We start from the raw sequence: 24,396 nt of genomic DNA, 5'->3' as shown, positions 1-24,396 counted from the left end.
TTATAAGCTCCCGGTGACGTTCCTGGCCACTGCCCAGGCTGGGAACTCAGTCAGGTTGAAGAGGGGAACCCCCCACGTGGTGATGGCCAGCATCACCACCGCCACGCCGATCAGGTTCACCCCAAAGCCTGCTTTCACCTGAAGAAGAGGGGGAGGAAAATGAAGTGAAATAGCAACTGGTTATCTGTGACAAAAGTGAGTTGTAAGCGTTCATTCAATTGAAAATTAAATATCAGAATTTGGTGTTTTGGGTCGTCAAGAGTTAAGACAAAAATCCTCATCCCTCTGATTACGTAAAACAACTTGGACACATTGTACTCTTGAGCCTTTTGATGCTGCAGGTGCAGAAAGAGCATGTGACTTTGTGTGTGTGTGTGTGTCGTACCATGTCGCTGATCTGCACGTGGCCGTAACTGAAGACAATGGCGTTGGGGGGGTTCCCCACTGGAAGCATGACCCCGAATGACACACACATGGTGGATGGGATCAAAGTGTGGAGGGGGTTGATCTGCAGCGTCTCAGACTGGATGGAGGGAAGTGCATGAAGAAGAACAAGGAGGGTAAAGAGAAAGAAAAGGAAAAGAGAGGAGGGACAGTGAGAGGGATGGTAAATAGGGGGAAGAAAAGGAAGAAAATTGTGGAGAGAGACAGGTAAGAAAAAGATAAACCAGGTGAGGGAAGAGAGAGAAATGACAGGGGATAAGGAACGGTGAAGGATGAGGAGAGGGAAGATGATGAAGAGGGAGACAAATGGAGAGCATTGGGAACAGGGGAGAGGTCAAAGGTCACAGGAGTGCTACTGTTTTTATTAGCCTAATCACAGTATGTTCTCCAATCCAATTCACATGGAAGCAAAGCCAAAGTGATGCAGTTAGTTCAATATATATAAGGAAATTTGTGTGTTGACAAAGTAACTTCCCAGATGCAGGAAAAACAGCCCTTTTTAAACAAGGTTAAAGGTAACTGTGTGCCTTTTAAAGGAATTGTTCGACATTTTATGAAAATGCACTTATTAGCTTACTTGCTGAGAGTTACATGAGAAGATTGATGCCACCCTCATACCTGTCTGTTCAATGTGAAGCTGCAGCCAGCAGGTGCTTAGCTTAGCTTAGCATTAAGGCTGGAAGCAGGGAGAAACCGGCCAAAGAAAGGTAACAAAATGCACCTACCAACACCTGTACTGATTAATTTACGACTGATTGATTCAGATTTATTTGTCCTTTGCAAGGAACATTGCTTCCACATTCCATACAGCCTCAAGAATACACGAATACATCAGACTTGACAGATACAAACATGGATCCAACAACATACACCCACCACCAGGATATTCACTAATTAACCTGTTAAATCTTGTTTGCTTAATCTGTACAAAAACCAAAGTGTAAAAATGACCCAGACTTTTCCTGGAGTCTCGTCATCACCAGCGGCGACTCCAGAAGAAAAGAACATTTTTTGTGACAATTGGTGCTAACGGGCAGAAATAGTTTCTCTTGGACTGAGCCGACAGATGTGAGTGTGGTATCAATCTTTTAATCTACGTCAGCACGAAAGTGAATAAGTTCATTCCCTAAAATGTCAAACAATTCCTTTAAGTCACAAAAGTTTTGTTTTGCCAGCATGCTGTCACATCTTTATTTTGCAATTTATTCAAATTTTGTGATGTTGCAGCAGGCATCAGCATCGCTTTACAAATTTTGGAACCGTAAGTGTGTGAGGGAGTGTGTGTCGTACCAGCGCTGACAAGATGGGCAGGAAGACGGTGAGAGTTGCCGGGTTGGAGGCAAACTCTGTGACCGCAGACACCAGCAGGCAGGCCAGCAGGGTGACGGCCCAGGGAGGAAGACCACTCATGGGCTCCAGCTGTCTGCCGATCCACACTGACAGGCCTGACACCTGCACACACACAAACATACACAAAACACGTGAGCATCCTCAAATAGTCACTCTGTCACCCTCAAGCTGAACTCTGCCATCAACTGAGAAATTAGCTGTATCTGCAACTACACTGTTATTTCTACACAGATTTTACATTTCATCAATCACAATCTCTGCTTTAATGTTTACCTGATGGGAGAACAGGCAGACAATGGGAGAGTGGGAGAGTCCATGACTACAGGCTCTTTTTAATACCAAATTCAATCACATAATCATCTCGAAGCCCCCCTGACCTTCATGAGATAACCTGAGGTTAAATCTTGAAGAAAAAAATGTCTCTTAACCTTTAATTTAAGATAGTGTAGTAATTCAGCAACACACCCAAACGCATGCGTTGTACCTTGCAACCAGCAGCCAATGCATAGCCTCCTCCCACCAGGATGACGATCTCCCATGGCATCAGTCTCTGGAAGTCCTTCCAGGTGATCATGGGAGCCAGCGGGTCGTCGTCATCTGATGGGTTAAAACCACAGAAAATATATTAACACAGCTGGAATGTTTTATTTAATAAGCATCAAACCTATGAATCATTTTTTTAGTATTTTTGGTATTCTTGTTAAAAAATATTGTGAATTTAAAAAAAACAGTTTTGTGTTATTTTGTTTTTTGGTAATGAGTGAGATTTGGAGGTGAGTTTTTGCTGATAGAGAACTTATTTTATTGTATTACAGTGTATATACAGTACATGATAAAGTAACAGGTAATTTCCATTAATATATAATAAAAGGGAAAATAGAAACTTCCGGAGAGGAAGCAGGGGCTGGGGACCCAGAGGTTGGCTCATCCATCACTCCTGAAGTTGGAAGTAGTTTGGAAGCTCCTCAGTGGCAAGACACCAACATCGTGTGGCAGTTGGGGACAGTGCCCGTGGGCTGGCAGACTGGGGTGGTGGTCCCTCTATCTAAGAAGGGGGGACCGGAGGGTGTGCTCCAACTACAGGGGGATCACACTCCTCAGCCTCCCTGGTAAAGTCTATTCAGGGCTACTGGAGAGGAGAATTTGGCCGATAGTCGAACCTCGGATTCAGGAGGAACAATGCGGTTTTCGTCCTGGTCGTGGAACACTGGACCAGTTCTACACCCTCCGCAGGGTGCTCGAGGGTTCGTGGGAGTTTGCCCAACCAGTCCACATGTGTTTTGTGGACTTGCCTCCTCCACGTCGAGAGGAGCCAGCTGAGGTGGCTCTGGCATCTTTATCGGATCCCTCCTGGAAGCCTTCCTGGGAGGGTGTTCCGGGCATGCCCCACCGGGAAGAGACCCCGGGGAAGACCCAGGACATACTGGAGGGACTATGTCGCTCGGCTGGCCTGCGAACGCCTCGGGGTCCGTAAGTTTGGGCATCCCTGCTTAGACTGCTGCCCCCGCGATAAGCGGAAGAAAATGGATGGATGGATGGAGGAAAATAGAAATTCCTTGAAGAAGAACCCCGTTTAAACTCAAGTCATCATTTATTGTTCGAAATTGTTGTATAACATTTTGTAAAAAAAGTCATATTGTTGAACATAATTTTGTCCAGTTTCTAAGGTAGGTTTACCTCTCTGTGTCTTAAAACACCATACATTGTGAATGGAGATAAAAGACCTGCAGCTACATGTCCTCACTACATCTGTGTTTCCTCTAGGTTACGGTGTTCAGAGCTGAGTGGACTGACGGGTGTCAGCACTAGATCTTGTGTTGAGCAGCACAGCAGCATACAATAAATGTCAGACTTTTACAGTGTTTTTCAAACTGTTGCTCAACCGTGGAGAACCCCAGTGTCCGAAGTGTTCCTGTTTTTCTGTGAAACCAGAAGTTTCTCTGACCTGGTGAACCTGCACCATACATGCAGTAAATCAACGTGCACAGGCTGGTAACACCACAGGATCCTGTTGAAACAACAGCTGTTTGCAGCAGGGCAAGAAGACTGCGCATGACTGTCTATCTCTGTCAGTAAGATTATAATGGTTGTAGCTGATTTATGAACGGAAGTGGACAAAGATTTCTAAATTTTGTCTCTCATTTTGAAATTATTAGTCATATGTGAAGGATTTTTTGTGCCTTATATGCCGGATGAATGGACTATAACAACCATAACAACCATAATATGATGTTTGCACCATCATAATAAATACATGAATGATAACAGAGGTTGATTTGCAGTGCTGAACAACTTCACTGACCCCCTTTACATTGTCCGATATGTTAAACCCCACATCTGGTCCACCAAAGAGATAAACCAAAGGTAGAACAGCTATATCAAAAACTGCCAGTTGGACGAGTGCATGGTCCTGACCTGTGTTTCTATAGCTGGAGGAGGGGGAGGAGGAGAAGGGTCTCCTGGCAGGGATGAGGAAGAGCAGGAAACCCAAAAGGACGGACACTGTTGCATCTGTCCTGTAGCCTTTCCTGAGAATGAAAACACAAATATAAACATATAACATACAACACAAATACAAAAGATGCAGAAGAAGAAGAAAAGAGAAAACGTTCAAGTTCAATGTAAATTGTTCTTATGGTGCAGATTCAATGTGCATGTCTCTGTCAGTGATGGGCAACCTGCGGCATGAGACCGTTTGATCTGACCCACACGCGGTACATAAATACAGAAAAGCAACTCAAAGCAATTCCTTCTGTCCTTTTAAGTGATCCCTGAATGCAACATGCACATCGAAGCTGAGTGAACATCAATGCATTCTGGCGACTGTCAAGAAAAAGTCAAATGTAGATGCAGTGTCGTGCTTATCAAGAGATCCAGCCATCCAGCCAGCTTCTCGGCTCTTTGCTTTCAGATGGGAAATCAACTGAAGTGAAATCAAAGCTGTGGCAAGTGCAACTGGAAAGAGACAACACTGCATGAACAAAATCTGCTATGTCGCTGAATATGCTGCTGAGAATGAAAAATCAGGCGGTTGGTGAGAAGTCTCAGGACATGAAAAGTAGACAAAAAGAACACTGCATCATCGTCATCGCTACCATCTGACATCAGACGCCTCACCAGAGAGAGGCAGTTCCAGCCATCACACAGGTGAGTGTGGACATGTGGAAAAACTAAAATGGCCCTCAACAGTAAAAAGGTTCACCACCCCTGATCTATGCGCTCTCTTTCTGTGTGACAGTGTGTATTTACGTATTTCTTACTGACAAACTGCACTACCTACCTAAAGCCACTCACGCCTGTCTGATCACTAACACTCGTCAGGGTGTGTGCAACATTATGGGTACTCACTTCTCAAAGAGCGATGTCCAGCCGGGCACAAATCCAGGCTCTCTGGTGAACCACAGCAGAGTCATCAGGATGAAGAAAACGCCGGTCACCACCTCCGGGTAGCTGACACACACACACACACATACACACACACACACACACACACACAGAGAAACCACAAAAGCATGTGAGCAACAATTATATGAGTGATAATATGGTTATGCTACAATTTCATATCTGAGTAAGATACACACACATACACGCAGGTTACTGCCACAAGCCTTAATGTTTATCGGGACTTTATAAGTCCTCACAGGAATTGACCAAATTCCCATGAATACAACCTCAGACGCTCAAATTCTTTTCTCACAGGAAAGCCAGGACAAACACACACACACACAGAAACATGCATACACACCTGATAGGTCCCAGTTTCGCATACTCCTCGTGGATCCTCCTCTCTGACAGCATCTCTCGACTGGTTTTGCGTTTCTTACTCAATGAGCATGTTTCCCTGAAGCTGAACACACAACAACAACAACAACAACAACAACAACAACGTCAACCACACGGTGACCTGACACAGTCAGAAGGCGCCATGGCTCAACAGCGTACAGACAGAGGGATTATCATTTAAGTCTATAATGATAAGATGCAATGCTCCTGTCCAGCAGGTGAGAAGTGTCAAGTAGGATCTGCACACCACCATAATCACATAGTAGGTTACCGCCTATAAAATACACACTGACACATGCACACACTCACTTGCAGCCGAGGAAGAGGAAGTGCAGCCAGAGCCAGGTGAGCACCAGCATGATGATGGCGATGGGAAAGCTGAAGATGAACCACGTGCCGAAGTTTATCACCTTTGCGTCTGGATAACGGCTGGAAAGACGGAGACAGAGTTTGGTTTAGGTAGTTTGGGATGTTTGCACATTTGTGTGTACGAGTGTGTGCAGGTTGAACACTTATTCAGCTGGAAATGACTTTCGTAGCAGGAGGGGAGGGGGCCGATGTGATATGTGGCCTTAATCTAGAGAAACAGAAGCAGCGGGCCACCAATCACCTCTGTCAACGTCTATCAGTCACACTGATTTGTTATTGTGTGTTATATTGATGTTGAAATACCACAACTATACTGAAACCTTATCAGGGTTTGAGCTTACCATTTGTCCCCCATCAGCTGCATATCTTGACCCTGCCTTGCTCTCATGCGTTTGCCTTGATTGACAGCTCTTGTCATTCTCATCTCCACACTGATAAGAGCTGAGTCAGTGTGAGCTCTTTGCTGTGACAGTAAAACCAGCGGGAATAACAGCGGCATGAGCTGGTTTATGAAACTACCGGGCAGGAGGCAGAGCGGGGGGACAAAAATTCACATATAAGCTGAAAAATAAAGCTTAAAGATATATTGTGCAGGATTTTCAGAAAAAAAAAAAACTATGTGTAGACTCATACAAAAGTAATCGCTCTCAACCATGGCCTATTATTTGGTCATAAGTCGACACTTACACTTATTTTGCACACCCAGGTTCCAATCAATGTACAGTAACTTCAATCCCTTACAGCGAATCTATTTTTCCTGACAACTCTTTTGAGGGATGAAGCAGAAGAGGAGCAGCGGCATCCACTAAATTAATTGCATATCAGCATCTCTTAATGATTTAACGTGAGCGCCACCAACTCAAATTTGGTCCTCGAGAGCTCCGCTTCATAGACAGCAGAGGCCACAAGGGTCACTGGGTTGTCGACACACACTGTCAAAGTCTCTGCCAGCGTGAGGCCCCGTGAGAAATGTTGACCCAGATGAAAGTCAAGCTTGTTATTTTCTGCTGTATAAAGGAAAGAAGACCATCTTAGGGGTCAGTACCAGACAGCTGTCTGTGCAGCGGTGCAGTGGTCGTTCATCTTCCGTGCACAAGCTGTACAGGTGATAAAGTGTGTTTGCTCAGACATGCTTCAGTGAGCTCTTTGCTGTACAGACACTAAGCAGGGTAAAGGTGACATTCAGAGATGATTATGTATGTGCTGCAGACACTCATACCTAATCCTCAGTGATGCAGCACCATTAATTACTTTGTTTCAGCTGACTTACACGGAAAAATAAAAAATGACCACTGTGAAAATAGCACAAAGAGGAAACCTTGGGACACGCAAAACTTCTAATTACAGTAAAGCAATACTACAAAATGCACCACTACTTTTAAATACAAAGCTATATGAGTTTTTAAACTACTAAATGTCCCACTAGGTAATGCTATGCAAGCACGCTGCTAGCTCTGTTTATCAGAGCTTATTCACAGCTGCCTGTTGCTGCAGGAAACGATGCTGATGGGAGCAGTAAGACTGAACTAAAACATTAAACTTGTAGGCCATAAAAAATGACACTGAAAGATGCTAAAATGTTCAATAGGACTGAGGGAAACTGTAGAGTTGGCTGTTAATAATTCTGTGTGGGTTTGTCTTCATGAGCGAGCCCTTTCACGTTAAAAGCAGTCATTTTCTCTACTGGAATACAAATACATGGATAAGGCAGCCTTAAATAAATCGAATTACAAAAACCTGACAAGCATATACCTTCTCGAAGGATGCACAATCATCTAAATTTGTTATTATGACATTTTTATGGATGTTTCTAATATTAATATGCACCTGGCTCAGGATCTGTACCATTTTCTTTAAAATCATATCCTGCTCACTAACTACAGCAAAATGAAAACTTCTGACACCACAACAAACCCATTGCACATTCCAACACATACACACACACACACCACCCATGCCAAAAAAAAAATCTTTCTTGCTCTCCTGCTGTACTTATATGATTTACATCAGCAAAGTTACAAAACTATGTAGAAACAGGAGACAGAGCACAAAACATCAACTGCAGGCTAAAAACAAGTTGAATGCTTGGCCTTGTCGTGCTAGCGTGGACTTGTTGCAGACAAGGACTTGGACTGGCTGACCTGAACACAAACACACACGCACACACACACGCAAAGACGCTGGCAGGTAGCTCTGTGTTCTGTATATGTTGATGCTGATGATAAATGACAACCATGAGATTTCTCTCCACAACAAACACCAGCCTTACTGACTGAAGTCCGCCTCAGGCTATTTGACTGAAATCTGAGTAAAATTCAAAAATTCAAACTCAAAGGTATAATTCTGAGGGATTTTCATATTCACTGCTTGGATTGGTTGCTGGTCCTCATAACATCACTTTAGGATTACAACTACTACTGCACACACACACACACACACACACACAGAGAATCAAAACCTGACCTTTGTCCAACAAGCTGCGACATGAAGGAGGCCATTCTGCCGGGCTTAGTGCTGCGGCTGGAGGAAATCGGCTCTGTCAGGGCTGTAGAGGCTGATTAGTTTGATCTCAGACCCTGCCTGGTCTCCAGACACTGAGTTAACGTGAACTGCTTCAGCACGGCAGCCAAGAAATCAATCAAGCTGTAAATGTGTTGAAAGTTGAGATGGTGTCTACAGGCGTCCTGAGCTAATACCAAACCAAAATATCTGTCTGATACCAGTTTGTAAAGCTGCTTTAATGGTTACTTTTCTGTCAGCGGATGGATGGAAGATTTTTAACTCATTACACAAGCGAGCGTGTGTGCGCATTTGTACCTACGTGTTAAACTGTTCAGCAAAGATGAGGTTGGTTGATGTCCCGGTGATGGTTATGAGACCGCCAATCGTAGCAGCGTAGGTGATGCTGAGCGAAAGGCATTTACAGATCATGTGATCCCTCTTGGTTGGATACTGGGAGTCTCTCCTGGCCTTCACCCGCTTCACGTTTGGGATTTCGATGGCGACCTAAGAGAGAGTGAGGAGAATACTGTAAATGTGAATGGAAAATAATACTGACGTTAATTGAACTTCCTGTCACGCATCCATCTCTTAACCTCTAATAACCTGTGTGAGTGTGTTCCTTGCCTGAGGCAGGTGTCCATTGGTGTGTCTCATGAACTCTTGGTTAGAGACCGGCCTCAGACCCAAACCATTTACCTCCCCAGTCTGGACCTGAGAACAAGAGCAAGAGATTTTTCTTTTGCTCTCCTGCTGATAATCTGACTTGTGTCTACTTGGTGAAAAAAGCCTTTCCAGGTCTCACCTCACTTAGCGTCGAGAGCTCCTGTTTAGTGCAGTCACTGCTGGAGGGAGAAGAAGTGGGTTACCACTAATTCTGATAATCAAATGCATGAGACATTATTTTTGAAAAACTGTGTACAAACATAATTCATACTAAAAAGGGGGTTAAAACTAAAGAAATAGCATAAAACAGAAATAACAACTTGATTTGATCATTTCAAAACCATTTAACAAATGACAAGATATAAGTAATAGATTTGCAGGTGGCATAGAGATACCATACTCATCAATAACAGTTGACATATTGCCAATCACATGACATTGCTGTCAGATTGGGTTTAGGACAGAAGCTCCTCTTCCAGATCCATGCAAACTGCAGTGATCAAAGCCAAATGCAGTATTGTTGGCTGGTTCTAAATCTTTTGCCAACACTAATGTGCAAAAATTTAGTTTGACGTATGCTGTCAGCCTCATGTTCCCCCAGTGACACTCCTCAGAGGTGAAAGTGTGTGAATTGGAAAGGGTCTGTACTTTCTCCAGGCCAACAGCTGAAAGGTTGGCAGTGACAAGGACTATGGTACATGCTGGGAATCACTGGGTATTGCCACTGGGAGGAAGAAAATGAGGACAATTCAACACACGCAGTGCACTCAGCATGTGCTCACACAAACTCACACATACCTGTCGTTGCGATAGAGCAGCTCCAGCTGGTTTTTGTCCAGGTTCTCGTCTTTGTCTGAAACAGCTGCAGACAACAACATTCATCATAAACGTAAAAGGGTTGGACCCACAATCCTTTTGGATTTGCTGAACTGCTGCTGCTGACGTACCACTGTCATCCTCTGGGGGCTCCGTGGTTTCAGAGTCGTTGTGGCTGTCGGCCAGGCCGGTGCAGATCAGCTGCTGCAGGACGGCCTCGGCTATTGGCATCACCATGGCTGTGGTGGACGTGTTGCTGAGCCACATGGACAGAAACACTGTGCAGCACATGAAACCCAGCACCAACCTGAACGAGAGAGACAGTGACTGATGTGTGTGTGTTTTTACATTTCTGTCACCTTGTTACACAATGCAACAAGTCTAAGCTTTTTGGACTAGGATGTTTTGGTCAGACCTCAGTCTCAGTGCTGGATTTAGTGTGTGTGCATTTGTGTGTATGAACAGTTGTACTGAATGTGTGAAAGTTGCTCACATGCCAGGCTTGGCCCCTGCAATCATCACCATGCGCAGAGCGATGCGTTTGTGCAGGTTCCACTTCTCTATAGAGGCTGCCAGGCAGATGACTCCCATCAGCAGCAGAGTGGTGTCCTTACAATACTCTGCTGCCACCCCAACACACACACACACACACACACACACACACACACACACACACACACACACACACACACACACACACACACACAAGAACTGAATGAAATCACAGAGACAATGAGGCACACATCCCTGAGCAGCTTTGTAGGCTAAGGTGAGGTTTTTTTTACTCCACAAGAACAAGAAGCCTGTGTAAATGATGTAAAATAGTAGTTATATTTGATCTGATACTACCAAGAATAGGCTTAGTTCTTAAGAGTAAATTGTGCTGCAGCCAAGAATTGATGTCCCTCAAAAAGACAGAGAAGATCAGGGAGGAATCGGTCACATCAGGCTTGGCTGATATGTAAATCTGAGTGTCATCTGCATAGCAGTAAAATCCTGGCCCATATTTCCTACTGATGTGTCGGAGAAGCAGCATATAAACGCAAAGTAAAAGTAGGCCCAAAACAAACCCTTGTGGGACTCCTTGTATTACAGGCACTGAGCAGCATGATGACAGACTGAGAGTGGTCTGTCAGGTAAGATGCAAACTACATCAGTGCAGTTCCTGATATGCCCAATGCATGCAGTTGAGGAATGACTAATTATGTCCGGAACGGTTGATGGCACAAGATTAAATTTAGGAAAGATAAAAAGCACAAGATCTGAGAACAGACAAGAAAGGGCTTTTTGCTTTTTCCTTCCTTCACCCATTTCCCTACTTCCCCCTCCTTCGTCTGGATCAACACTTACAGTTTGCCATTTGTTCTTTTTAATCTGCTCTACTTCCCACCCGCAGGGTTCGTGGCCTCGCAGAGTTGTATAAGCCCGCGTCTCCTCACCTCTCACCTAAAACCTGCTGCACTTCCTCTGATGGACATTTTACACATGGCTCCCTCTCACTCTCTTTCTCTGCCGTTTCCTTGTACTGAAAAGAATATTGCAGGAGAGAAACTACACGGGATAAAAGGTAATGCTTTGAACTCCCCTCTTCCCTCCATAATATCATAATAACTGTAAAAATAGTTAACTCAAACTCAAAATAGCTATTTTCTAGAGTGCTCTGATGAATATGAGGTCTACTGAAAACTGACAACTATAACAGTGTAAATGGACTGCATTTATATAGTCCCCTTATTTACAATGCTGCCCCTCATACACACTGATGCAGGTTGCTGCCATCGGGGCCAACTAGGGTTTCAGCACTCTTGCTCAAGAACACTTGTACACATGGAGAGGAAGAGCCAGGGATTACACCACCAAACCTGGGATGGACGACCTGCTCTACCTTCTGAGCCACAGCCACCCAATGAACATGAAATGCATTCAGGAATGGAACAGAATATACTGTGGCCCAACCACAGCAAAACTGTTTGTTTGTTAGAGGAAAAAGAAATGGCCACTTTGACGCTGGCTTTACTAACATCTCTATAGTTGAAATTAGAGAGGCTGGACTGTTTCTGAGCACTAACTGTTGCTTGGTCATTTTAAAGAAGCTACAGACTGGGTCCATAAAAGTCAAGAAAAGAAATGAAAGAAATTAAATATTCAAGTTTCAGGGTCATTTCTGAAAAAAAACCCCCAAACATTATGTCTTTGGTCATGACAGAATTAGAGAGAGACAAACCAGATTAAATATGAGCCTAAGTTTGTATTGATGCCATTAAACACTTACAGTGAGTGAACACATAAAGAGAGTGACAGCAGAGAAGAACTTTAGTTGTATGTATTATTCATAGTAATGTGCTATTCAGGCATTCTGCCAGTACTCACTGGTGGCTTCATTTGGGAAAGGGGGTGTGGGTCTTAGGGGAAACTGGGAGTACGATAATAGACTGAAAATGTTGCATAAAGCTCTGTTGGCAATTTACTGAACAGCATCACAAGAGGCTTACAGCAGTGTTACCAGGCAGCTTTGTCACTGTTTGTCAATGCGATTTAGTCACATGAGGTGTACAGCTCACTTTTTATGTAATGCTGATAAGAAAGGTGAAGAAGAGGGGGGTGAGTTAAATGGAGAGGAAACTTGTGTTATTAGTAGAAAAAAAAAAGAACTGAAGCTGTCATCATCAGCCAAACCAATCAAATGTTACCAGGGCCAAGCAACACACCCGGCGGGGCCGATGACGGCTGGGAAAGTGTTTGAGTGGCTGGTTGTAGGAACATCTGAAATAGCATTGAGAAACATCAGTGGGATAATGACGATGAGTGCGAGGTTAATGGGGTTTACTACACGCTCCATAGAGTCACGGCTGATAAAACCTTTACAGCTGCGAGATGACGCCTAAACCGATATGAAATACAATCAGTAACACTGCATCATAAAACCCTAATGGGAAGCTATATGCATCCAAGAAACCTCCCACATACTTAAAAGCATACAGAAACATGCAAATGGATCATAGTTCACGAAGTTCAGAGCACAGAAAGGCCTTTCACCCATTTTCTTTCTGATCTGGACTTACTGTACATCCACATGTACAGCAATCTTGTCAGCTGACTCTTACTACCAGCACAGTAACATGCCGTCACAACCTTATACCACAACAGTCACAGTAGTCCCGCTCGTTCTCTGCATTGCTGTTAAGCCTTTTCCCCCAGTTGAGTGACAGTTTTTCCTCCCTTACAGAAAAACTGAGATGCTATGATGAACAGCATATGGGAAACGGGTATCCTGGTAGCAACTTGTGACTCAAAGTAAAATACCTAAACAACTGTTGTTAATATATATTATAATATTGCAGCTGAAATTGAAAGTCTTCATGCCTCAGTTCAAGTATGCTTATTCTAATTATGTCCTTATTTGGGTTTTAGCAATTGGAAGTGGCTGTCTACAAGGCCTTTTCTAACACTGGTTTCAGAAAATTGCTGTCTATGTAAATGCAGTCACCGTGACGAGACAATCTGACGAGATAACGGAAGGAGAAGCGCAGTGGGTAAAAGGCGGAAATCAATCTTCTATCTTGCTGTCGAAGATTGATGTTGATGTACGACATCCGGTAGTAACAAAATCCACAAAAAATGATCAGCCAACTCTGTGGCCTTGCAGTCAAGCAGCAACCTCCGCAGCAAAGGAGGAAGTGCCAAACACTGCAGTTCCTCAAATTGCCACTTAAGGCTGGCTTCAAAAGTGAGTCAATCCCCATAGAGCAGCAGAAATAAACATGTTTAAAGCCTGGTCCAAAACGGTTTTGGTCTCCATACCTAATTTCCCCGTTCATGGCGACTGTGAGGGGGCTGAATTTTTATCTAACTTGGTCATTTAAATTATATTAAGGCTTGAAGTTCTGCATAACTGAGTGAGAGCTAGCCGCTAGATTTCTGCAACCAGGCTTCATTCAGGCCGTCTCAGCTCCAGCCACGCTCCATCTTTTTGCCTACTGGGTTAGCCGGGCATTTGGTGGAATCAGGCACTGAGCTTCACTATGGCTCCTCAGAAACCTATGGGTTATGTCACAAAGGCTACATACATGTTTTATACAGTCTACGCTTACAGTATGTAGCTTTTTAGCCTCTTTTAGCCGTGGGTGTATAAGGAGAGAGAGAACTTTTAGCTCACTCTTTCCAACAACAGAGGGCAGCCATTTTTTTTTTAGCAAAAAGCTCTGGTAAGTAAGCTAACCGGGAAGACTAACATGCAGCTAGCTAGTTAGCCAGATATTTTTCATTAAAGATGATGGAAGCCAAAACAGAGTTCAAACAGCAGTGAATATTGACCATAAATTTGACAGCATGTTTTGTAGCTCTTAAAGCAATTATCAGAGCTAAATGTTCAGTTACAGCATGCTAGCTCTGCTAACGGTATGGACCAGAACAAGACACAATTATGTGGGGACAAAAGTGATAAGATAAAGAATAAACATAATTGTGTTTAGTTAGCACTATAACATTAACTGCTTGGTTTCCTGCCTTTTATCTTTTACATTTATGTTTTAGCATTTAGATAATTATTTGCAGAACTGAAACAGACAGACGGCTAACGATACACAGAGACTCACCTCGCTGGATTTAAGTACCCCAAAGAGCGGGTAGAGGAAGGCAGGAACAAGAGCAGCAGCGCCAAGAGGAACAGCCTCAGACACCCAGTAGACCGCTGTCACCATCAGCACGTACGCACAGCATGCCTCCTGTGAGGGTGAAAACACTTCATCACTGACCAGACAAGACACAGGTTCAGACTTCTTAGTCATACTAACCACACCACAACACGGAGCATATACCAACAAAACCAGACACTTAAAGGAACCTTTTCTACAGCAGGGGTGTGGAACCAACCGTAAACGGCCTGTGAAACCATCACACCAAAAAGCAACTCAGAAATACAAAAAATTCAAAAGACAGCAATTACCTTTTTTCAGGGATTAGGAAAATAACATGTTTTTCTGAGTGGTCCCTGAATGCAACATGTGTAGCAGTTGATATCACAGCACTGCATCATTGCGACTGTCAAGAAAAAGTAGATGCAGAGTGCTGCGCTTTCCAAGAGAAATGGACAAATTATTATTTTTCTGTTTAAGTAAAAGGCAAGCCAGCGTGCCTGAGTAAGATGAGAAATGTTAATCTCAAGTGTCATTACAACTTACATGGTAAACTGGATGAGTTGCAAGGACAAATGCACTTGGATGAAGTTAACTCTCTTTGGTGGAGTTTGAATGCCCAACGAGCAGCTTTCACAAGACCACATTCTGACAGAGACAGTCTTAAGTGGTGAGCGAGCTAATAGCTTTGAAGCTGAAACCTCTATTTGAAGGAGAATTGTGAAAGATAGAGTTATTGCTGCTGTGGCGCTAACAAAGTAAAATGATTCCAGTCAGTTTGTCTGGAATAAATCATAGAGAAGAGGGAAAACCTGACGTGGAAACTCAGTGTCAGTGTGATTTGGCCTTCATGGTGGACATTACCAAGATCCTCTCAGAGCTGAACCTCAAGCTTCAGCAGCTTCTTGGCTCTCTGTTTTCTAATGTGGAATCATTTGAAGTGAAATTAAAGCTGCTGAAAGTGCAGCTGGAAAGAGGAAACACTATGCAAGTGTGCGTACCCAGAATCCTTTGTTCCCCAGTTCAGTATTCTATTAACACACAATAACCCTCACCCTGGGAACGTAGGACCCTGGGAACATTTGAATGGCTGGGTGGGCAGAGCCAGGCTGGCTGTTTGCCCCTGTTTCCAGTCTTTATGCTAAACTACGTTCAGCAGATATGAGAACAATCGTCTCATGTAACATGTTGAGTCATTTTGAGAAAGACTTAGAGGTTTGTGAAGCGATATCAGACACATGTTCTGGTCCTGACTCAATAAGCATGTAGATTTGACCCACTAATGAGCCAGACACTGGTCCAGCAGACACCAGCATCTAGTCAGTCTCATATACACACTGTACATGTACATTAAACTGCACATATCCACACCTGCTCTCTTAAAGGATATAATTATTATGTGATATTATTATAAGATTTTGTCAGATTAGTAAAGTGTGCGTGATGTGTGTAGTGAGGTGTTATCAGGACGATGGGGAGGTGTTGTTTTTACTCAGAGCTAAACTGGGCTGCGCACCCACCCTCTCCCCTCTCTTTCACACACGCATTCAAGCACACAAAAACACACACACTGATGTTGCAGTAATCTGGTTATGGTTATATAATATCGGCACACCGGCCTCTCATACCGCTCTTTCATAACAGCAGCGGGCTTAGTGACAGGCTCTCCAACCTTAAAAACTAAAGAGGAATCTCGTGACGTTTGCTAACCTTATGAAAATTAAACTTGAATAACATTTCATTCCTCAGACGACCATGAAGCATGAAGTAGGTGTGTCATGGATACGCACACAGCACTGAAATGCTCTCTCTGCACATGCTTTTAACTGTGGTTTTTAATATCAAGATTCAGTGTTTGATCTCTTAACATATGCAGTTCCCGCTTCTGCCACTCGCTGCGTGAGCTTCGAGTACTTTTATGTAAGAGGAGCAGTCGGTGTAACGTCATGCCAGTAACAGGTCAGTTAATCTCAAATTAATAACCCCAGAGCGGGGAGAATTAGCCGCAGGGCTCCAGGATGAAGCATGTCCAGACCTGTTCAGACCTCACAGCCGTTCAAAGCCACAGACTTTACAGAAATCACTCCCTCTAATATGATAACTCACCTGCCAAGTGTGTTACACTCTAGGCTGTCTGCATCTCTGCTGTTTGGATTAGAGCTAGTTGTTAGTTGTTAAATTTTCATCTCTTCATGGACAATGATGTGATGAATGAATGTTAGTAGCTCCAAATGCCATCGAGGTGTAGCTCTATCCAAACAATGCAGGAGCACACACACACACTCACACACACACACACAGACACACACACTCCATCTAGTACAGGGTTGGGGAACCTTTTCCATATCAAGGGTCATTCCAATTTATAACATCCTTCGAGGGCCGTATTAAGTTATTGATGACATATCACACTAACCACAGATGCGATGGCTGGAACTGCTTCTCTTTGGTGAGACGTCTGATGTCAGCTCATGTGAAGGTTGTTGAGATATTTCAGTTCAGGCAAGTAGCAGACCGACTGACCGACTATCCCAAAAGACATGCCTTAGTTCCCAACCAACACACAACAATGTGTCCAGTGAGGAGACACACAGGACTTGAAATATATTTGAAATGACCTGTCAGTCAACAGCTGGCTGTTCAGAACATCTTCATAGTGTTTAGTTAATGGTGAAGATTAGTTAACTTGATGTAGGTTGACACTTGTTTCGACCCGTGGCTGCACAATACTGTACATCCAAATGGCAAACTCACGTCAGGCAGACCACAAAATGAAACAAAGGACACGTGAGGATCACTTCTATCAGCTGCAGCTTGGCGTCGGTTTGGCTTTCGTGCCGCAGGTTGTCACTCTAAAGCCTCAACCTCTGCTCCTTTTTGGATGCCTTGCTGTGGATTTCACTTGGCAGGAGGAAAGAGGCATTTCCAGGCATAAGGCACAGCTGTTGGATTAGGCTGAGAACAGAACAAGGTGTTTGGGATCATAATCAAAGAGGCCCTCGCCAAAGAAAATGTTACAACAATTTAAATCCTCTCAGAACACCCTTCATGAAGAGAGAGCACGTTGTTAAAAAAAAAAAGACATTCAGACAAACTGCTCATGAACTGCACAATCGTCAGAGGTTGTTTTGTGCTCATTAGCCCGGCGGTGTCTCTTTCCGTTTGGTTAACAGCTGTTTTAATCAGCGCCTCCGTCCAAACATTCAGGAAACATGAGGTAAGCGAGGGGGTCTGATAACGAGATTAAGTGTTTGACTGTTGATCTGTCACTCGCTGAGCACTGAAAAGAGGAAAAGAGAGGTGGCATGAGGGAACTGAGAAAAAATGGACAGATAAAATGAGACAAACATGGACGGCTAAATAAACACAGGGCGAGGGAGATACAGGCCCGAGATGGTCTGATTCAGCAGTCACTGATCATCGACTATCGGGCTCCGTCTATCAGAAGATAGCTGCCACACAAGGACAGCAGCTTAAATCAGATCCTCAAACAATCGTGTGTGCGCTTCTCTTTCTTGGTGAGTTAGAGCCAAAGTGCTCGCTAAGCAGAGAAGCAGGAATCACCGAGTGGCTTATGCAACCTCCAGACTTTATACTGAGACGTGTCAATAGCAGACGTCAATACATGCTGCTGTTCTCGTGGGGAAAAGCCTGTGTTTGCTCTGGCGATTCCATGTAAGACACAAGCAGGTTATCAAGACAAGCGGTAATCGTTCTCTGAGTAGTTTTTTGTTCGGAAAATAAGTCTCGCAATGACCGACGCAAATGTTTCAGCTTCTTTTAAGAGTTGACGTTCAGAGCTGAGCTACTCCAGGTCTATTTTCTCCACCCTACCTGCAAATTACTTTCAAACTTACTGACTTTTTTAGGGTAACAAATGACAGAGAGGCAACGGCTGCCGCGACAAGCATGAAAATTCTGTTATTTTTCTCTTTTTTTTCTTTAAATCTAGGCAAAAGTTCACTTGATTTTTGGAGGCTGTGAAAGAATGTGATGCCGGAGTGCCCGAGGTGAAATGGACAGTGTGTGTGTTTGTGTGTGTGTGTGTCTCAGCAGGCTGCATGACATCAACACTACCACGGCTCTGAGGTTTGAGCACTAATGGAGCTTTCTGGAACAATCCCATCTTTCCTGCGACTTTCAGTCTCATAGCAACAAAATCTGAACATTGCTATCATTTTTTTTGTGGAAACAGGAAAATGCGTTCACTAAATAAACTGCTGCAGGATGAAAACTGCATAACCGAAGTTCTCCATTATTCTCGATTATTATGAGCATTTGGCTACAAATTATTAATTCGTTTAATAGATATCATGCCGAACTGCAGATACTGTATAACTCTATATGATGAGGTACCATGCAGAATTCTGATTGGCCAGAGGGTGCACATCATTTTCAGATAGACATACGACTCTGATACAGTAGCTGCCTCAGCATTTAAAGTTAATACTAACATCTATAAGGCTACTTTTTATTCAATTTTTATTCCACAGTTGACTTCCAAGATTTCAGGGTTTCTTTTTATAGCTACAAAATATGAATCATCACCACTGTCTGTGGTATAATAATAATACATCCATCCGACTGATGGCTGCTGGAGGCCGTGCACTACCTTCCTATCAAATGTGCCAAAGTGTACCAGATGTGTAATCTGTGCAACACACTCGATGCTCAGAGCCTGATCCTTTCTTATCTCTGCTAACAGTATTGATGAGTTCAAATTGATGTAATTATACACAATCAAATAGAATCAAATAGAATAGAAGTGTCAGTCTTTCAGTATGTCTCCGGCTGGAAGATGGATGACAGTGTTAAATAACCAGACAGTTCTGCAGTGTTCCTCACTAATGGAAACAAACATGGTACCAGGGTTTTTGTGTCTACATGAGGGGACATCTCCATGACCTAAAAACGTCAAACAGATAAGATGTTTTTACTCAAACCCTGAGAGTTCTACAGCTGACAGGCCGATTTCTGTCTCAACATGTAGCAGAAGCCCGGTGATTGTCTCATCAGCTCCCTGCTATCTGCGGACAGTGAGGAACGTGATTGGTCTTTAGAGAAAAACACAGTGCCTTAAGGACTCTTTAGAGGTAGATTAGGTCATAGCTGAAATGTGTATTCAACGCACCAATCAGCAGAGGGCTAAGTGGGCTTTTAAACTGACAGATAACACACACACACACACACATACACACACACACACACACACACATACACAGTCATGTTTCCAACATTTTGGGGACATTAATTTCCTGGAGTCTTACCCTAACCACAACCATAACCACTACCTGCCTAACTCTAACCCTTACCTAACCCTAGCCTTAACCCAAGCCTTCACCCTAAAATTTAATGATAAATAATAAATGTTGAGAGGACTTCGTCGTTTTGTCCCCTTCAGGAAGGCGTGTACCCACAACGTGAGTAATGCACATACAGAAACACGCAGTCTGTTCTTTACCCAAATACAATCACACAGATATCAACAAACAGACAACACAAAACAAACATAACCAATAAAAAGTGAGATAACCATCCTGCAGAGCAGCTTCTGTTGGAATATTCTGCCTTACTCTGTCAGATACTGCCACTTGTTCCTAAAAAAATCTACAGATTTTTCTTTGTAAAGCGGTGAGACTATCTTGAACTAGAATACCCTGAAACCTTTATAATATCTCTGTCAGACAATTTAAAATGCAAATCACATCTGCACAAGAGTAGTGCAGTGAAGGGACTTCTACAAATGCAGAAAGGTAACATGCTCACAATGACAATGCTAACATGCAGATGTTTAGCCGGTACAATGCTTATTGTGTTCAACATTTTAGTTTAGCATGTTAGCATGCAAAGTTATTAGTATCCATCCTGAGGGGAACCACAAATATCAACCTCATGGTGGTGCAAATGGAAACGTCTTGGGGATCTCAGTCGTTAGTATTCGTCCTCTGGGTATCATGGATATCTGTGCAAAATTAGTTCCATAGTTCCAAATTCCAATAGTTGCAAAGATATTTAGGTCTGGACCAAAGTGGTCGGCCAACCAACTGACGCACATATCCTGACGCACGACATATTCATATCCATGAATATGTCGTGCTGGACTCATCATGTTCTGTAAACGGACTCTTCCATAGCTCTCAGTTTATTTCGGGGATGCAAAATGGCACGAGCCTGACCATCACTGGCTTTGAATTTCTGTGTCGTCTCTCTCTGTCTGACCTGGCCTGACTGCATCCAGCAGATGTTCTGTCCTGCTGCAGCTGGACACAGTACCCCTCCAAACACACACACACACACACACTCTCCGAACCCCCGCCACATTCTTGACACAGTCTGGGGTCCCTGATGTCGTAAGGAAGCCACGTGGGGGTCAGAATCCAGCGTGGTGGTAGGTTGATTATATAACTTAATTGCTCGGATTGTTTCTTTCTTTTTCTTTGTAGTGAAGTTTTTGTTCTTTTGTTCTTTCTTGGCCTCATCCTGAGCCACCTACTCGTGCCAAACATCCGCCAGTCCTGACATAACAGCAAGGCTCCTGGGCAACAACGTGATTGGCCGACGACGGGCGACTTGTGAGCACGTAACAGCTCCTTTGAATATTGACGATTTTACAAGAAGCGCAAGTGACCGTGACACAGAGCAGCTCATTTATAACACATAAACACACACCTGTCACCACTCAGACTATTACTGTGGGGACGGTGGTTGTTTAGCAACTACCTTATTTAGAAAGCCACGCTTAAAGGTTAATATTAATGGCATGTTAATGAACATGTGACCATGCCATTATTCATTAGAATATCAGCTACAAACAATCACACCTGTCACATGTTAAAGATGATTTAAATATGTTTAAACTTCAATCATGTCTCATATGTTATGTGCTTCTTTATTTGAACAATGATCAGACCGGTGTCACCATGCAGTAAGATAATAGCTCACACTGACAAGGAAATAAATGATTGGCTGAATATCTGTATGCTTGCATATTGTGTTAAAGTTGTGAGCATCCTTTAAGAGGCACCTCTTGCTGTATTTCCAAATACAACAATTTTTAACCCTTTCTCAAGTTGCACCTGAGTTTTCTAATGCAGGTAGCCAGAAATAATGCATGTCCTTAATGTTGTGATTATTTTGTAAAGTGTTAAAGAAAAGAATCAGTATATACCAATTGAAGTGATAATAAAACCTCATTTTGGAGACGTCATCTCCAGCTGCCATCTTTTTTTGGATTCGGAAAAAAGACAAATTAAAATTGAGCAACAGATATTTTTTCTTCCAGATTGTTAAAGGAGTCTTTCAGGATTCTGGAAATATGTTCAGGAGGATTGAGGAGGTATTCATTTTTCAGAGAAGTACGCACTGAGTTGGGGCTGAATCGGACCATTTAGACGGTAGAAAAACATTCTGAAGATTGAATTTTTCCTGCTCGTCACCATCTTTGTCAGGTACTGGAGCCAGAAAACCTGCTGTAATCCCGCTCAAGCTTTTCTAAGGATATGATGCAGCAGTCAGTGCTCCTCACGGCGTATCATTTAATCTGGCAAGGAAGCTTGCAGAGAAGTGAGAGAGATTCAGTTTCCTCCTGACATTCAACCAGACTAATCACACAGGTCTGAGCCTCACTGAACGTGATCCTGTCTTAAATCCAAAATCCTGCGCAAAACTCCTCTGAAGCTGAAAGTCACATTTCATCTGGAGTCGGAATGATGTTAGTTTAGCTAAGAAGCAACAAGCACCAGCAAGGACTGTGATAATGGATGAGACGACATGTTTTATATAGCTATCATCTCATCTGTCATTTCTACACATTGTCACCCAGTATCACGCCTCTACAAATCTTTATCTCAATGTGTCACTGAGTCTTCCAGGCAGCCTCTCTGTCACATTTTATTCAAACAGGTGAATTCTTGTAAAGACTGGATTTATGCAGATTGAGATAATCTGATTGCTCCGACATGAGCTCCGAGGCAGAATAAGACCCATTACTGTTCATTTCCAGTGGCTCTCACAGCAAACACTCAGACTGAACATGAGCCTAAATGTGAATCAAGTTGTTCCCTCTCCTCTCCCTCTCCCTCCACCCGCACCCCCGCCCTCTCTCTCACTGATCTCCATCTCATCAACATGTCGCGATGTCTCCTCTCCACACACACAGCTCAGCTGATGATCGGGACAGCTCAGGACAAGCATTCATCAAACAGAGGACAGTGTGCCTTTTGATTGATTCTCTCTCTCTCACTCACTCACACACACACACACACACACACACACACACAGACACACACACACCAAAATCCCATCAGGACACTTCAGCCATTAGCAGCAACCAGGAGCATCACCAGATCAACTGGATCTTTTGTTTATTGCTGTATCTGATGTTTTCAAGGTATTTATATAGTTTGTTGATATATTTAATAATGACTAACTGAACAAGTGATCTTGAATAAAAAAAAAACATTGTTAAAGCAGCATGTATGGAACTTTTAATGTATGTATGTATGTTGTAGTGTTTGATATTTTTGTGGTATCTCACCTATAATATTCTTACAAGAATATGTAGTTTTCAGCAAAAAAGACAATTTTATCTCCTTTATCTTTGAAATGTTTAACTGAAGCTCTAGTACTCAATAATTTACTGGCTTTGTACATATAATATATAATACAATCCTAGTAAATTTATCTTACAGTGACATGTAGTTCAACAGGTGTTTGTGTGTCTCCCTTAAATTCCACCATAATGTTTTAATGTGCTCTTATTTTGAAAATCCTGACTTTATGGCAGAAGTTTTTCTGTTCCTATACTTATAATCAAAGTGTATACATATTTATTTTGCTTGTACTCACGCTGGTGGGGTGGATGAGCGGCAAGGGAAGCAGGGACAGCGGGATGAACACCACGACGATCAGCTTCCTCGCCTTCCACAGCTTCCTGAACAGATCCATCCTGGCTGCGGCCTCCAGCCTCATGGGTGACCTGGGGCTCTGGGTCGCACCGGCCACAACTCAGCAGAACCGGCTCTGAAAGTCACAAACCGACCGTGGGGGGGCTGGAGGCAGGAGAAGGAGGGAAGCAGTCTCCTAGGAGCGCGCAAAGTTCCGCTTTTGGCTGTGCGCTTTTACGCACAGTCCGCGGCCGGTGACCGGATCTGTGTGTGTGTCTGTGAGGTGAGTGAACTTGCTTTTTTCAAATTTGGATCTCACTCCCACCGGGTTTGACTCACATGCGCTTCACCCGAAGCCCCTCTCCACCTCTGCGCTTTTGACGCCGTGTGGAGGATCAGGTGAGGCTGCCGGCACTTTTATTAGCCTGGATAGGTATGCTAATTAACCACGACTTTGCCACACCCTCTCTGGCTGCGCGACCAATCAGGGATGAGTAAAGGTTGCACAAGTGCGTGAATGTGTGCGCGTGCACGTAGAAGTGTTTGCAGCAAAACTGTCTGGACACGGAATTATAATCGGGCCAAGAGGGAGACACTGTGGCACATGAAAATAACCGTGGAAACAACATGCCATGAAGTGTTTTAGTGGGTATGTGTAGCCGTATTTTTCACTAGCCCATATAATTTAAGAATGGTTTGAATCAAGAACAATTATTTGAATTCTGTTTTTTTGTAATCATATAATCCTAAACAGGAACACTAAACATGTTTTACACAGTGGAACAAATAAACCAGGATGGAGCGTAGCTGCAGTCACACACTGCCCTCTAGAGGATATGTTGAGTCAGTGCGAGCAGGTGCATTTTCCAAGAGAACATCCATAACATAAATTAACATAAATGTCACAGTTTATTCTCCAACTTTTTTAAGAGGAGAAAAATTATTTTTTT

The 24,396-nt window shown here is 43.3% G+C and overlaps 1 protein-coding gene across 1 annotated transcript; it reads right to left on the bottom strand.

The window, feature by feature from the left end:
* Positions 1-23,592, bottom strand: slc13a4 (solute carrier family 13 member 4). Its single transcript, XM_041963762.1, has 16 exons — positions 23,409-23,592; positions 14,513-14,651; positions 10,421-10,550; positions 10,059-10,234; positions 9,910-9,973; positions 9,251-9,290; positions 9,073-9,159; positions 8,768-8,952; positions 5,887-6,006; positions 5,540-5,641; positions 5,143-5,244; positions 4,210-4,322; positions 2,279-2,391; positions 1,735-1,896; positions 386-523; positions 1-138 (listed from the first exon to the last, which is right to left on the bottom strand). The coding sequence occupies exons 1-16, from the start codon at positions 23,529-23,531 to the stop codon at positions 1-3; spliced, it is 1,932 nt and encodes a 643-aa protein (XP_041819696.1). The 5' UTR covers positions 23,532-23,592.
* Between the last annotated feature and the right edge of the window lie 804 nt (positions 23,593-24,396).

Source organism: Chelmon rostratus, chromosome 22, assembly GCF_017976325.1.
Source record: "Chelmon rostratus isolate fCheRos1 chromosome 22, fCheRos1.pri, whole genome shotgun sequence".
NCBI classification, from domain to species: Eukaryota; Metazoa; Chordata; class Actinopteri; order Chaetodontiformes; family Chaetodontidae; genus Chelmon; species Chelmon rostratus.
Note: the sequence above shows the minus strand (reverse complement) of the source record. Positions and strands in the feature narration are given on the sequence as shown.